This window comes from Hypomesus nipponensis, chromosome 3 (genome assembly GCF_054491055.1).
Source record: "Hypomesus nipponensis isolate SF chromosome 3, ASM5449105v1, whole genome shotgun sequence".
Classification (NCBI taxonomy): Eukaryota; Metazoa; Chordata; class Actinopteri; order Osmeriformes; family Osmeridae; genus Hypomesus; species Hypomesus nipponensis.
Window position 1 is genome coordinate 12,313,646 of NC_140363.1, and position 14,440 is coordinate 12,328,085.

Genomic DNA, 14,440 nt, shown 5'->3' on the forward strand with positions numbered 1-14,440 from the left:
GTTGATTGCACTTCTGAATATCTCCTCAAGCTTAAAGCGAACCAAACACCATTGCATAAGATGATACAGCAAGGATGCAGGAGCCACAATACAGAGTGGGTTAGACTCCATACAGAAACCCATCATTAAACATCTCAAAGGAACAATCCAGAAAACAATATCAAGGCCAAACAAAGGAAGCCCTTTAAGAGATTCTTCTTCCTCTGTTCTGAAGATGAATACAAAGACACTTATTTAAGCCTCGCTGTGGTTGTGCATCCTTGAAACATACAGTACACCTCCGGTGTTGAGCCAGGAGGAGGCCCTTTACAGACCCAAGAGTTCTTGATTTGTCAGAACAATAGGATGCACAGCTCTTGAGAAAGACATTCATATTCATGAATTAGACATCTATCATGGAAATTATGAGTACAGGACCATACTGTCATCCTTCAGAAAGGAGGGTGCATCTGGGGAGATTAGCTTATAAAGTGTTTATTAAAATCAAATCATGTGGGATGTATCTGAGCACAAATAAACAAGGAGACTCTTGGAATAAATGACCAGGTGTCAGATTCTCTGTACAACTGCACACAATACTATTCCTTTATGATGGGTTGACAAGGAAAATTACTGTTTAATAAAGAATAAAAAGCACAATGTAATATTATGGACGCCTACTGTATAGCTTAGCTTCAACACAGATCTGAATTCCACACTGAAGCTACAATGAATCGGTAAAGTAGTGTATCAGATCATATTCATTTTCTACATCTAAACCCTACAAACAGAGAACACTCAAAGACATTAGCAGATATGCTGATATGAAGAGGTTTTTGAAATCGTTGCCACCTAATTAACCTAATTCCGTCAGGATTGGAGGCAGATAACATGACAAATTACCGTTTTCTTTTCAAGACGATACATTAAATGGAAAGTGCTACAAATTGAATTCCATTTCCGTACTTTTTTTGGTAATTCAAGATGAACCGATTATACGCATTTATATTCACTATCTTGTCGCATCCTGAAATTATTGGAGAGGATATGATTCTCTGAACAATGGCATGAGAAGACTCACTGTGGACGCTATCCAGGGTTTGTGACAAAGGGACTGCAGCAGTGCAGTGTGGGATAGATAGCCAGCCAGGAAGGAGGCAGACAGGAAGCCAGCAGAATGAGTGCTTGTCTCTTGGATTTTGATGTCCCACTGTGGGGTTAAGAGTCCACCAGTTAACCATAGAACCCATGCCCACCGGTGCTAGGACCCATTCACACCATCGTTACCATTTTATTATTGTTTATGGGGCCATTTAGGAAAGGGGAGGGATACCAGTCCTGAGCCAATGGTGATGAGGAACTCCAGGGCGCAGTGTTTTGGACTGGTTAAATGCACCATTAAGCCTTTTAAAATGAGCTCCACCCGTCAAGACCGGAAAACAAACGTGGCTTTCTAGCCATCAATGGGCACCACTTAGCAGAAACAATGTCTGTCGAGGCCCACCAGTTTCCTCATCAATGAACAGCAAAGATGAATGAGCCCCGGGGCTGACAGCTTTGTTTTGACTTCGATACCCACAAAGCCCTGCTCAATATCATCCTGGGCTGCTCCTCTGTGCTTTCCCAAACAGGTGCCACCGAGCCCTCAATGCACCATTTGAGGGGACATTGGTGGAGCTGTAATGAGGAGGGGTGGTGGTGATGCCGGGGGTTGGGGTTGAGGTGTGGGTGGGGGCTGTCTGCATCCGCCTTAATCCATCACACTATAAAACACTTTGAAAAACAAACATTTGTTTGGGCAAAGTCAAAGCCCCTGGAGCCTAGGAGGATCGTCCGCCTGTCTGGGACTGCTTTCTACCCTTTCTTACTGGGCCTTTTGTCAGAGCTCGGCCCTTTTCCCTGCTCAGTGGAAAAAAAACATTAGATGAGGCCCAAGAGGATCTGAATCTCGGCCAATTCCCAGATGAGGAACATACAGTCACAACAGCCAATAGTCTCAATATTCGGTACACCAGTGCCTGAAGGAGGGGGAGAGGGAGAGAGAGAGAGAGAGAGAGAGAGAGAGAGAGAGAGAGAGAGAGAGAGAGAGAGAGAGAGAGAGAGCGAGAGCGAGAGCGAGAGCGAGAGCGAGAGCGAGAGAGAGAGAGAGAGGCGACACAAACAGGAAGTCATTTTGAGAATTAGAAAAATAAATATAGAGTGAAATAGAAAAATACAGAAGTCCAACAAGATGTTTGAGGGGCAAAAAAAAGACAATATTGATGTAACTAAAAGAGGCTCAAACCCAATTATCATTCGAGAATATTCTCAGTCATTTTCAGTGAGGTTAATTTCGAAACACTTTCCGTAGCAAGTAACAGTGCGGGCAAATCAGTGATAGGGCCCCTACTACTCTACAAGAGATTAGAAGGCTTCCACTCAGGGATAGAAAGGCCTTCAGCTTGGATATAGAGAGGGAGAGAGGGAAAGAGCTAGAGCATTTTAATCTAGGAGTCGAGGAGATAAGATGCAATGGCAGATCAATATGTGCTCTATGGTGGCAGATCCCTGAGACCTTGTCTCTCTGTGTGCTGAGTGTCACCACGGACGAGGAAGACTCAACCTTACCCGGCCCTGTAGGTTCATCTCTCTTTCCATACTGCCACTATCTGCATTGCAGTCTTTCACCTCGAGGCATGCACATACATGGATTCACACGTATACCCACACACACACACACACCCATATATCAAAATTACACATTAACCTTAAACAGACACACACACCGGAAAAAAATAAAAATCACAGGGGAATTATCTAAATTGGATCCTCTGAAAATGTTCTAAGATAAATCTCCAGGAAACTCCAGTGTAAAATCTCACATCCATCCCCAGCTCAGGGGGAGGTGAGACAAGAATGATAACATATTCATAGGGGTGATTAGATGAAAAAAATCTAAATGATTTTTTGATTGTGGGAGATGCATAGTAATGGTGTTTGCACTTAGTCATGGCTGTGCAACTGATGCTAGGCTGTCAGGTCTAAATCATTTATCCAGCTCAGTATCTTTGCAAAGACATTCCATCAATTCAACATTATCAGTTGAACTTTCGAAGCCAAATGCCTATTAAAAACACAAAACATATGAATTCCAGCAATTGGGCATTCTAACAGTGTGAAAAGTGAGCCACCTTGAACTCCATTAATTTGCAGTCAGATACATTATTGCAAAATATGTTTTAAGGAGACACAAGAGACATATTCCCTTACATCCACTCATAGACACTGAGTGGGTTGTGGCTTTTCTTTTTTGAACAAGATGTCTTTGCAACCCACATCTCTGTTTGTATCCCTTGTGTCCTTCACATTTCATCAGCTCTGAAGCTTTGGACCTGGCTGTGTCCTCACAAAATCAAATAATTAGAAGGAAAATCATGATATATTGTTTCGGTTTTTATTCCAGGAAACAGTTCAGACAGAGAGAAGGCCCTGGGCCAACTAATCTTTGATTAATTCTTCATAAAGGACTGTGAAATAGACCAGTGAATATATACACATATACACATGCAGTACCTGGGAGTGTGTGTGTGTGTCTAAGACTGTGTGTGCATGTGAATGAACACGTTTGAGTGCATAATTCTGTGTGTATGTGCCAGTGTTTGTGTGCGTGTGTATCTTTGTGTGATTTAGTGTGTGTGTGTGTGTGTGTGTGTGTGTGTGTGTGTGTGTGTAGAGCACAGGGGGTGGGGAATGACAGCGGAGCTCGCCGAGGAGGACTAGCAATCACTCTATTCAGCATCTGCTGCCAAACAGCTCATATTGTCAGTTCCCAGTTAAAAGAAACCTTGAGCAGCTTCAAAGATCTTTTCAAAGCCTTAATCCTAATAGGTCGTGGTTTGTTCTGTCACATCAAAAGGGGAGGGAGGGAGGTGGAGGGAGTAATGCGTCAGGGGCTGGCAGAGATTCTTAAGGGTGGAAGATTGGCAGAGGATTTGCGGAGCAGGGAGGACTGAAATCTGAAATATCGCTCTGCAGAATGCCTGCTGTAATAGATATGAAATAGGTCTTCTCAACAGCATGAAAGGCTGACATTTCCAGAAAGTTTGTCATGAGAAGCCCCTTTATTCCTGCCCGTCTATCTGTGTTTGTACTGCCACCTTGTCCAAAGCAAAAATTCGCAAGTGTCACTCTTACCGGCTAGAGCAGGATTGGACATTTACAAAAAAAAATATATATATATATATATATATATATAAAGGCTTTGAATTTTCTGAAAGAGTCAATTGAGTCAGGGCCATTTTTTGAAAACCTGCTTTTGGCATTGCACTCAAGTTAGGAATCCACATTCGGTACTTGTTTCCTTAAATACTTCACAACCACAACCATGACATCTGGATACCAATATCTTACCAAGCTTCTTCACCACTTAATTGTGCGTTGTAAAAATAAATACCTTACTTTTACTTTCCTTTTATATATTGTCAGAAGTACTCATATTGTACAAATTACCCTGCCTGCTGTATGTTTGATTATTTGTGAGTGAGACAAATGAAAAAAAGCACCAAAGTATCTTAAGTTGAAACTACGACATTTAATATAAACTCCAAATGAAACATGTAGAAGCATATAGTGGGAGGGAGGCATGCTTAGGTGGAGGATGAGTGTCGCTCACGAGTGTCACTTGTGTGCTTACTCCTCACCTCACTGACCCTTTATCAGGGGTTAGGGTGTCTCTCATGCATTTCACCTGATAGAATCAGGGGACAAAGACACTGGGCCCATGTCCCAACACGGCCACAAGTGCTCGGCTAATTAGCTGCTCATGGGAAAGCAGCCATTGATTTTCCTGTCTGTGCATCCATCCCCAAAAAGAAACACGGCTGTTTGTCTTTGCAATGAAGCACCGCCGTGCCACAGATAACAGCGATAAAACAGGTTTCTTTCGACAGGGATGTCAAACGGCAGCCAAACAAACAGGCTACATGCCCAGTTACCCCCGTGGGAACAGACATATCAAGTCTCTAATTGTCTGCCATTTTTTTGAAATAGATGCTTTAAATGTAGGAGAGTAGTAAGTAGTAAACAAAATTTACTACATTTACCAACTTGTCAAACACCGATATAAATAGGCTACTGTACGGAGGCTGCTTGTGGCAGTGAAGGCTAATGGTTGATGTTTGTGCACAGGCTTGAAGCTGGTTGTTATTTCACACCCCTGTGGATCAAAACGGTCCACAGAAGCTCAGTAAACTCACACAAGAGGAAAATTCAACTAATGATCCCTCAAATCTGTACACATAGAAATGTACACACACACACACATTATCACTGTACATATCCAACTCTACAACCTTTGCACGTAAATATCAGTTATACAACTATGATTTGTCTGAGATACACCAAATGATTACAATACTGTTTTATACAACATAATACACTGAGCCCTAACATGTATAAATAAATAAAAAGCTTTGCCCTACTGCAAAAACACACAGAGTGGATGAACGCCATACAGAGAATGACATCCAATAATCATATTTGCGATGCAACAAACAGTAGCCCATCCTATTTACAAAATACTAGATTGCTTTTTGGAAACAGGAAGGTTTTAGTCTTCTCAGAAAGAGTGCCAAGCACATGCTGTTCCGTCTCACCATGCGGGCTGTGCTGGGTGGCAGAGGGCACTTGGCTACTGTAAACATGACCATTCACTCTGCCAATGAACCAATCAGAGAGATAGAGAGGTTCCATGCTGCTGTGGTGGGGTCATGCTAGTGTTGGTGGGTCAGCTGGGGAGGTGGGGTGGTTTAGAATGGTGATGGGCTCTCCTATAGTTTAGATGGCACAGACGAAGGGGAGGAATGTGGACCACCTGTCCAGGGACCAAGTTTAAGGCTGTAAGTGCAGTTAAACATCCATGATCAGGTAAAGGGTGACCAACAACCCCTGTTAGACTGTTATTAGGCTAAATGTCTGCATTCTCACCTGCAAACTACTCCTGCAGACTGGACACCTACTGTTATTATGCATGAAGCCTATTTTTTTACACATCTTATTACTATACATGACAGTCTGCATTGTGATGGATACCGTGATACTGTGTTACCATGATGGTCAGGGTCTGATTAAATAATTTTGGAAGGAGTATTGCCAAACCAAAGAAGCTCCTGGATCCAGTGACTGACACTTACAGGAGCTTGTTTCATTATCAGATCATTTCTCAGTTGCTAGAAGTGAAAGCCATTTGTCAGATAAATGCCCATCTTTAAGATACGGTATGAGGCCATAGATTGAATGATGAGTCTTTAACTGCGGTTGTAGAATTAATGTACTTCTGTCACTACACACTGTGTATACATGTGTACATGAATAAAGGCCTTATTTTACCATCTTAACTGATGAACTGTTTGATGGAAGCTTTTGTGTGACGACCTTGAAAGATGCAAGATTGTCATTCAGGATGGAATTTTACATCTAAACAAATCCAATTAAAGCATGGTCATTTCAATTATAGTCTCCTGTCTCACAACCATAGTGTCAGAGCACAAGTGAAATTTGAATCAGATTGTAGTGGAGAACAGTCTTTCAGTATATGGATAATGCATTTAAGACAGAGAGTTCTGCCTTGCAAAAAGTAAGGACGATTATTAATTTCACACAAGATTATATCGGTAGATACAAGATACTGTCAGCGTACAGTTTTAATTAAGTGTTGGCTATGTTTCTGTGAGTATGTAATGTAGAACTGTGCCTTATAAAGCTCTTAGTTTAATTACTCCAGAGTGTACCTTATTAACCTTGCTGAATCATGTGCTCAAAAGTATGCATTACACACACTAGAGACATTACTGCTACCCAGATACCGCGTTTCACGATAACAGTTCAATTGTAATCACATACAGTACAACATTGAGGGTAGAGCAACTAAATTGTAACATTGAAAAACGCAATTCACTCTATTTTCTCCAGTTTTGAACTCGTTACATTACACGACCTATGATCAAACACACGAATTGTGAATGCGAAAATATTTATCGTTGATATGTCTGACACTTGTGTACATGTGTGAATCCTTCAGCAAATTTAGGTTAGGAGAAATCGTCATTCGCCCAAATAGATAACCTTGGCACTTCGGTGCACAATGACGACCCCTGGTGGGGTGACGGTCTATTAAACGTGAATAAATGAATCACGCTATTACTATTGGCGCATCCCACTGTAAACTATTGAAACAAAATATGTTGTTGATACTCAGGAGCCGTGACAAGCTGTAAAAAGTTTGATTCACCCAATCAACTTCATCTATTTTAAATGTAGAAACATACCAACCATTAACCATTGGCTGATTACGGGGTATACAATCATCTAAGTTCGGCTACTATAAGTTTCAGCTTCAATATTTTGTTAAGAGGCCAAGTTGTCGTATAATCTTTTTATGCGTAAAGAGGTTCAATAGTTAAATGAGCACCCAAAATGAGCACCCAACACAGATGATTGTGCTCCTTGTTCGTGGACACATCAAGTTTAATTGAAAGCAGTTGTGTGGGTGGTCCCGCTCGGCAAGAATGTCCTTAAAGAATGTCTATATGGCAAACCCCTTTACACCTTTCAGTTTAATCTTTCCCATCATCAAGTTTTTAAATTGTAAAGTAGGTTGAGCTATGAATTTCAAAAATGTCCTAAATGTAGGCCCAGGCTGTTTCTATTCAAAAGGACTATGCAGATTAATAATTGTGCCACGACATTCTCAACACTTTAATGTGTATTAATGGGATACATTGGCTTGTAATGGCACTTACTTGTACAAAAAAGGAACTCCATAACCATACAAGGAGAAAAGTCAAGCATTTCCAAGCTCTTTATAAGAACAATTTAGAGCAGACAAGTACCTTTCAAACCTTGGATTGGATTCAGTCGTCTCTCCATGAGATGAGTCGAGTATGTGTGGGGCTGCAGTGCCACCGTCAGGTCAGAATGTTACCTGCACTTCAATTAATTTTGCTGACAAGGATGGCCTCGAATCAATGTCATGCTAATGAAAGTAATTTTAACTATGAATCAAGACAAGATTCTGGTCTTTCCTATTAACATATTTGTATATTCAAATGCATTAACCAAAGCCTATTTTTATGATCTAACAGAGCTTATTGGTATAGAGTGCTATTATCACTGTTTTTTTCTAAATCAGTCAAAAAATCTGGCTTAAGTAGCAGCTGTGAACTGTAAGTAAATTACTCTCAGTCATTATTGTTAAGGTATTGTAGATGCTATCCCACTGTCAAGCATAGAAGATGAGCAATAACCTGCACTTCAAGAACACTGGACGATTGCCAAGAAAGCATGGTAATCACGATTAATTAGAAAAGGCTTTTGACAAAACACAAGTGTGTGTATGTTGGTGTGTTTGTGTGTATGTGTCACTGTGTGTGGGCATGTTTTCCTGCTTGCTTACTTTATTCAATTATCCATTCCAACCAACCCGTTTTGTAATCAACATCTGTTGTGACTGATGACCTCCACTTTTCTCAGAATGGCCCACTTCAAATAATGAGTGTCATACCCAACTGTACCCAACCCAGCTGATTTCACTCCTCCAGTTTGACCTCAACACTTGCTGACTGTTGTATACTCTGTTGTCATTACTGGCTGAACAAGATGAAACCTTAAGAGACCGTCTCAAATACATCTCAAATACATTTTCTGTTTGCTAGCACGTGATCTTCAATGGCTGTGCCATAGGGGAACAAGACTAGTAGCCGACATAGCCGACAACTGAATGTCAGCCAATACAATTGGTTTACAATGATCCTTTCAAGGTACATTCTGTACACTGCAGATACAGCAGATAAGGTATGTGCAAAATGTCAATGTGTTTTGGTGATAGTAGTTTGAGCAAAACATATTCCATGGCAGTTTATACTATACAATGCAGATGGACAAAAACTGAAACGTAAAAAATGTGCAATGAGTAAGGGCTATTAAATCACCCTGGATTGATACCATAGAACTATGTGGTCTAACATTTTGACAGCAGCTGTGACAGCTATGTGATTTCTCACTGCTGTACAACCTATGCCTGCTCTCTCGTGTTCTTAAGAAAGACATGTGACTATATTCCTTCTTTGACATTCCCAAGTTTTCTCTTTGAATTACTGTAATAACATACTTCCTTAGGTTCTGCTGAGTTTCACTGATATTTTTATTTTCTGTAAAAGTGTTTTGTTCTAAATATCTGTACATATTTGAAATGCAAATCCCCTTAGACCATGGTGTGTATGTGTGTGTGTGTGTGTGTGTGTGTGTGTGTTTGTGAACTTTGCTTCTCTTTTGGCAAGGTTTTTTTCAGCAATAGGGATTACTTATTCATCCAAATGACAAACATTTGTGTTTTAGGCGCCCCCTCATGGTGATTAAGGTAGCGTTACTTGTCCAATCTCAATTTGACATACAGTATATGCACACTTAATATACAAAATATCAGTTTGAAACAACGCTACCTGTATTACAAACTTAAAAATCATCAGAAACTGGACTCTGGTATTTTGATCTTTCTTCTGCAAGAGACCTGTCCTCCATAAAATTATGTTTCTTCACAGGTCAGTAAAAGTATTCTATTGACAAACTGAATGAATAGCAGGGCTGTAGAATGTCTGAGTAAGCTATAAACATTTTACCATTTGCTGTGTTTATGTGCCATTCATGCTTTACTCAAAACATATCTCCAATGAAGACTATCTCCATTATCTATTGTACAGATTCTTCAAAATGTGTGAGAAAATAACCCAGGAATTAGCCTATTCATATTTAAAATGAGCTTGTTGGTTTAGGTTAGAATCTGTAAATTTATTAAAACATATTGTGTATTCATGTGTAATAACTCAAGCAATCTGTGTGTGTGTCTCAAAGCAATTTTAATTTGAATTAAATCTCAAATTCAGCTGTAACTAACACAATGAAATGTACCAGATTAACCAAATCAAATAACACATTTTAATACAATGGGATAATCTCTTGAAGAAATTTACCAAAATTGGTGAGTTGTTTTTGATCAGTACCGTTTATTAGCACAGGGTGGCACTTGGGGGTTACATAAATACTGTAACTTGTCCAACACTTTAGGTTCCTTTTTTCTTGATTTGGACTTGCTTTGGACCACTTTGAAATTGATCAATCATTTTTAGGAAACAAATGACACATCTAAAATTATTCAGCATAGCTACCATAAACTGGAGCTGGACTAAATTTAGACACACATATAGTCATTATAAAGATAATTGCAAAAATGTATATGAACACATTTCCAATTGCTACAATTGTGGCAGAATGTGGATAGATCTACTTATCCACTAAGATGTAGGCTATATTATTGTCAATATTATTGTCACTTGTGATATTATTGCTCTCATTTATCCTGATCCAAGTGATGCAGTCCCACAATAAATCCATGTTTGTCCTGTTTCCAACCAGTGACTGATTTGAGATGGTGAGTAGTAACTACACGATTTTGCAACAGCCACAACATTGAATGAAGGAAGGAAATAACTGTATCCTACATACACATTGCCAGCCACACTATTCTGAAACAAAATGATTGACATTACGGGTAATACATTACCCTAGGTTTGAATACCAGTGAATGCCTACAGAATAATCGGGGCGGTAAATTGCTCTTTTTATGTATTTCCACAAAGTACAATGTTTTGTTTATTGCTTTTGACCCCCGTAACACCATTTTGTTTTTATCTTCAATATCAGTAATTGCTGTTCTATGCCGGGGAATAAATATTCATACCATACTAACCGGCATTCCAGACCCGGTTGCATGGGAAGCCAAAACGTGTTTACCCAACCTCACGAGCTGGGCTTCCGTGTTTACACACCCACGTAGGAGGAGGAGACTAGATTCAACGTATGTTTACCGAGCAAGCATAGAGCGGTACTGAGAAAGTGACAGTGTAACATAGGTGGCACACTGTATAGTAAAGAAGGGGTAATTTTCATCTTTCAAGATTGCGTTTTACAGCGGAATGTTCACTCGAAGGGGCCATGGCGACGTCAAGAAATCTACACAGAAAGTTCTGGACCCAAAGAAGGATGTACTGACCCGACTAAAACACCTTCGGTCACTATTAGGTGAGTGAAATGTCACCGAGCTTTGATGCCGCACCGAGAACCCAGTGTTAGCCAGCTAGTTAGCTCGAGCTAGCTCGCTCTCGTGAGTCTCGTCTCAACAAGAGCTTTGCTGGTGCTTCTATCTTCCAGTTCTACCTCTGAAATAGCTACCAGGCTTACTGTCAGCTGTTCATGTTGGTGACCAAATACATACATTAACGTAACATTTTGTTTACCTTGTATATTTAGCTATCTATCCGTAATTTAAGGAAAATCCATCGTTTGGGTCTCGGCGCTCTTCAGCACCAGTGTTTCGATTGGACGATATGCTTAGATCGCTTGCTAGCTAGTAGTAGCTGGCTGTATAACTCGGCTACACGCTAGCTAGCTACCCAGACTGATTAGCCTGCCAGGGATAAAATTGATCCAGGACAGCGAGCTAGATGGCATTTATTTAGTAGGATATCCACTTTGTGCCAGCTAACAAAGCGTCTGAATTTCCTGTGAGATGTTGATTGTATCCCTAGTCATTTGTCTGTATTACCTGACATTAGCATGCAAGTGCTCCTGTCATTAGGAACCCCAAATAAAAGGAAGCTAACGTTCATTGAGCAGTAAGTGCAATTTAATTCAGTTGCTTCAGAAGCAAAGGTTATTAAAGGAATTATATCCTTCCCTAATGTTCTACTTGACAGACTACAATGTGTACCTTACAGATTACCTCCTGGGTGTAGTGTATTCAGGCAAGTAATGAAAGGAGAAAAAGGCTATAATACAGAAACGTATTGATATGGAAGTGGGATGACCAATTCTGCTTTGGACCGTATTGCCCTCTTCTTTCCAGTGAATTTGGGAGAATCAATCTGTCAAACGTGTGTTTGAGGTAGTTCTCTAATGGTACAATCTCTTAACCTACATTTGTGATTGTTAAGTAGCTCAGGGAAATGGTTGCTTGGCAAAAAAGTAATCATCTATGACTCATAAGTCTTGTTTCTCTCAAGAAAATGTGCTTCTTCATTCATTTTACGTTAACACAGATCTGCCATGGAAGGAAGCATGCAAGTACCAGTCATTAACATGTGTCTCCGCTATCATTACAGTTTCATGGACCCTCTAGGTAGCTCTTGGCAAAGCTGTGTAGAACAAAGATTATGAGTAACTTCAGCCTCCACTTGCTGCATGCTGGCCTACAGGACACTGTAGGGACAACACTGGTATAAGCTCCTGTTGTGCTCCATTATTGAACTACTGTCAGGAAAGAGAACACAAATCATTGTACAAGCTATTTTAACAATCCATGTAGATGCTGTTACACATTTAGATTCATATAGCAGTAAACTTGCCTAGCTTGGTGCTATTTTGTGCTACCACTACAACTTCAATGTCAAGAAGACTAGTGCAATCAAGACAGAGGTTGAAGTTGAGCTTGGCCAGTGTACTTCTTGTCCTCGTGTGGTTTAAGATAAGGTTGCCCTGTTTGTCCAGTTGGCTGATGATTGGGCCGTTACACTGCTATCCCCCCAGCTACCTAACCTCCTCCCACAGTGTTTTCAATAAACTAAGGATTTCCTCCTGTTGCTGTCTGGTTCCTGTGTGGAAAGAAGTTGCAATGAGTGATGGGGTGCTGGACAGCAGGGGCACCAGGGATTGCATTGGCCCTCTTTTATTGCTAACTGTTGTTTGGGTGGTCATAAATCACAGGCATATCACTTGTGCCCCATTGACAACAGGCCAGAGACTGCTAAGAGACACAGAAATGTCAGTGTTACATAAACATGTCACCTATTGTCCTTTGCATTTAAAAATGTATAATATATTAAATCTGTTTAGACTTATCATAGCACAATATCAATAAGCATTAGGTTTAGACTGTCTTAAGTTCCAACCTACTTGAAAGGGCAAACTGCAGTCCAGGCTATTTTCAGAATAGCTCGCCTCTCTCTGTAGTTGCTTTTTTGCTCAGTGAGCAGAACTGTGGGCTAGAGTGTGAGAGCTGCTGCATGTTAATTTGCTGGTCATGCCTGGCTAGACTTGGCTGGGTTTGTTAATTACAGGAGCCTGGTTGTACCACCTGATCACACACACACCTCTCCTATGCTAGGCAATTGCAAAAAACTCTGTTCACACAGTGTTCTCTCTCTCTCTCTCTCTCTCTCTCTCTCTCTCTCTCTCTCTCTCTCTCTCTCTCTCTCTCTCACTGTCTCTCTCTCTCTCTCTCTCTCTCACTGTCTCTCTCTCTCTCTCTCTCTCTCTCTCTCTCTCTCTCTCTCTCTCTCACTGTCTCTCTCTCTCTCACTGTCTCTCTCTCTCTCACTGTCTCTCTCTCTCTCACTGTCTCTCTCTCTCACTGTCTCACTGTCTCTCTCTCTCTCTCTCTCTCTCTGTCTCTCTCACTGTCTCTCTCTCTCACTGTCTCTCTCTCTCTCTCTCTCACATACTCACACACACACACACTCACTCACTCACTCACTTACTCACACACACACACACACACACACACACACACACACACACACACACATGCTCCTGACTCGAGCAACACCACAATACTGTTCCCTTTGCTGGGAAAATTTAGCCTTATTTATTTTTGCATTCTCTGGATAAATAACTGCAATTATGAAAGCTAAGTCTACTATCTAGAGGAAAAATAACCCCTCAATCGTTGTCGTATTTTACGTATGACATACGTAAACTCATACTTACGTATGAGTTTAAGAGATGCATAATTTTGATAGCATGTAGGTAGGACTGATCTGTCTTTAAACAAGCTCCTGCACAAACAACAGGCATACTGTAAAAAAGGCTGGCTTAGACTGAGACACTTCAAAGACAAAGGATCCAAGTCTAATACTGTATATAAAGTTGTCAGACTTTCTGCTTTAAGAAACTGAGTGTAAAGTTCTTAGATCCTGTAAACAAGTTTGAATGACCCAAAACCTCAGGTGGCCTGCATGAAAACAATGGAAAACAAGTACCAAAGTACCAGTGTTTTTGGTGATAACAGTCAGGTGTGTGCAGTCAGGTGTGCTTTCCACGGTGGGGGTGTAGCAATATGTGTGTGTGTGTTTGTGTGTACAAGGGAGATAGCCAGAATAGAGGACAAGTGGGTGTTAGAGGTTGAGTAAGTGGGCGACTTCATCCTCTTCCCTATCTCTATGGGTTTGTTGTGTTGTGAATGACAGAGTGACCAGGGTCATACTGGAGGGTTGCTGTTGCGAGGAGAAATCACAAGCTGAAGCAGCTCTGAGGAAACAATGACTTAAACATCAGAAACCCACTCAAGGATTTCGTTTTCCTGGTGGGTCCAGCTGAGATCTCTTGACATCTGCCCCCCCCCCCCCACCCTCCATTCTTTCAAAACGTTGACCTC

At 40.9% G+C, this 14,440-nt stretch overlaps 1 protein-coding gene across 8 annotated transcripts in view; it reads left to right on the forward strand.

Annotated features, from left to right (window-relative positions):
* Nucleotides 1–10,823: 10,823 nt before the first annotated feature.
* The window catches only part of ralgapa2 (Ral GTPase activating protein catalytic subunit alpha 2), an 87,687-nt gene continuing 84,070 nt past the window's right edge, over nt 10,824–14,440 (forward strand). For 4 of the 8 annotated variants that reach the window (XM_084676451.1, XM_084676504.1, XM_084676468.1 and 1 more), the window contains exon 1: nt 10,827–11,091. In XM_084676451.1, the coding sequence (XP_084532577.1) occupies nt 10,986–11,091 (106 nt within the window). In that variant the 5' untranslated portion in view covers nt 10,827–10,985. Of the gene's footprint in view, nt 11,092–14,440 lie in introns of all 8 variants that reach the window. The other 4 variants (XM_084676479.1, XM_084676497.1, XM_084676515.1 and 1 more) reach the window with 3 other exon arrangements.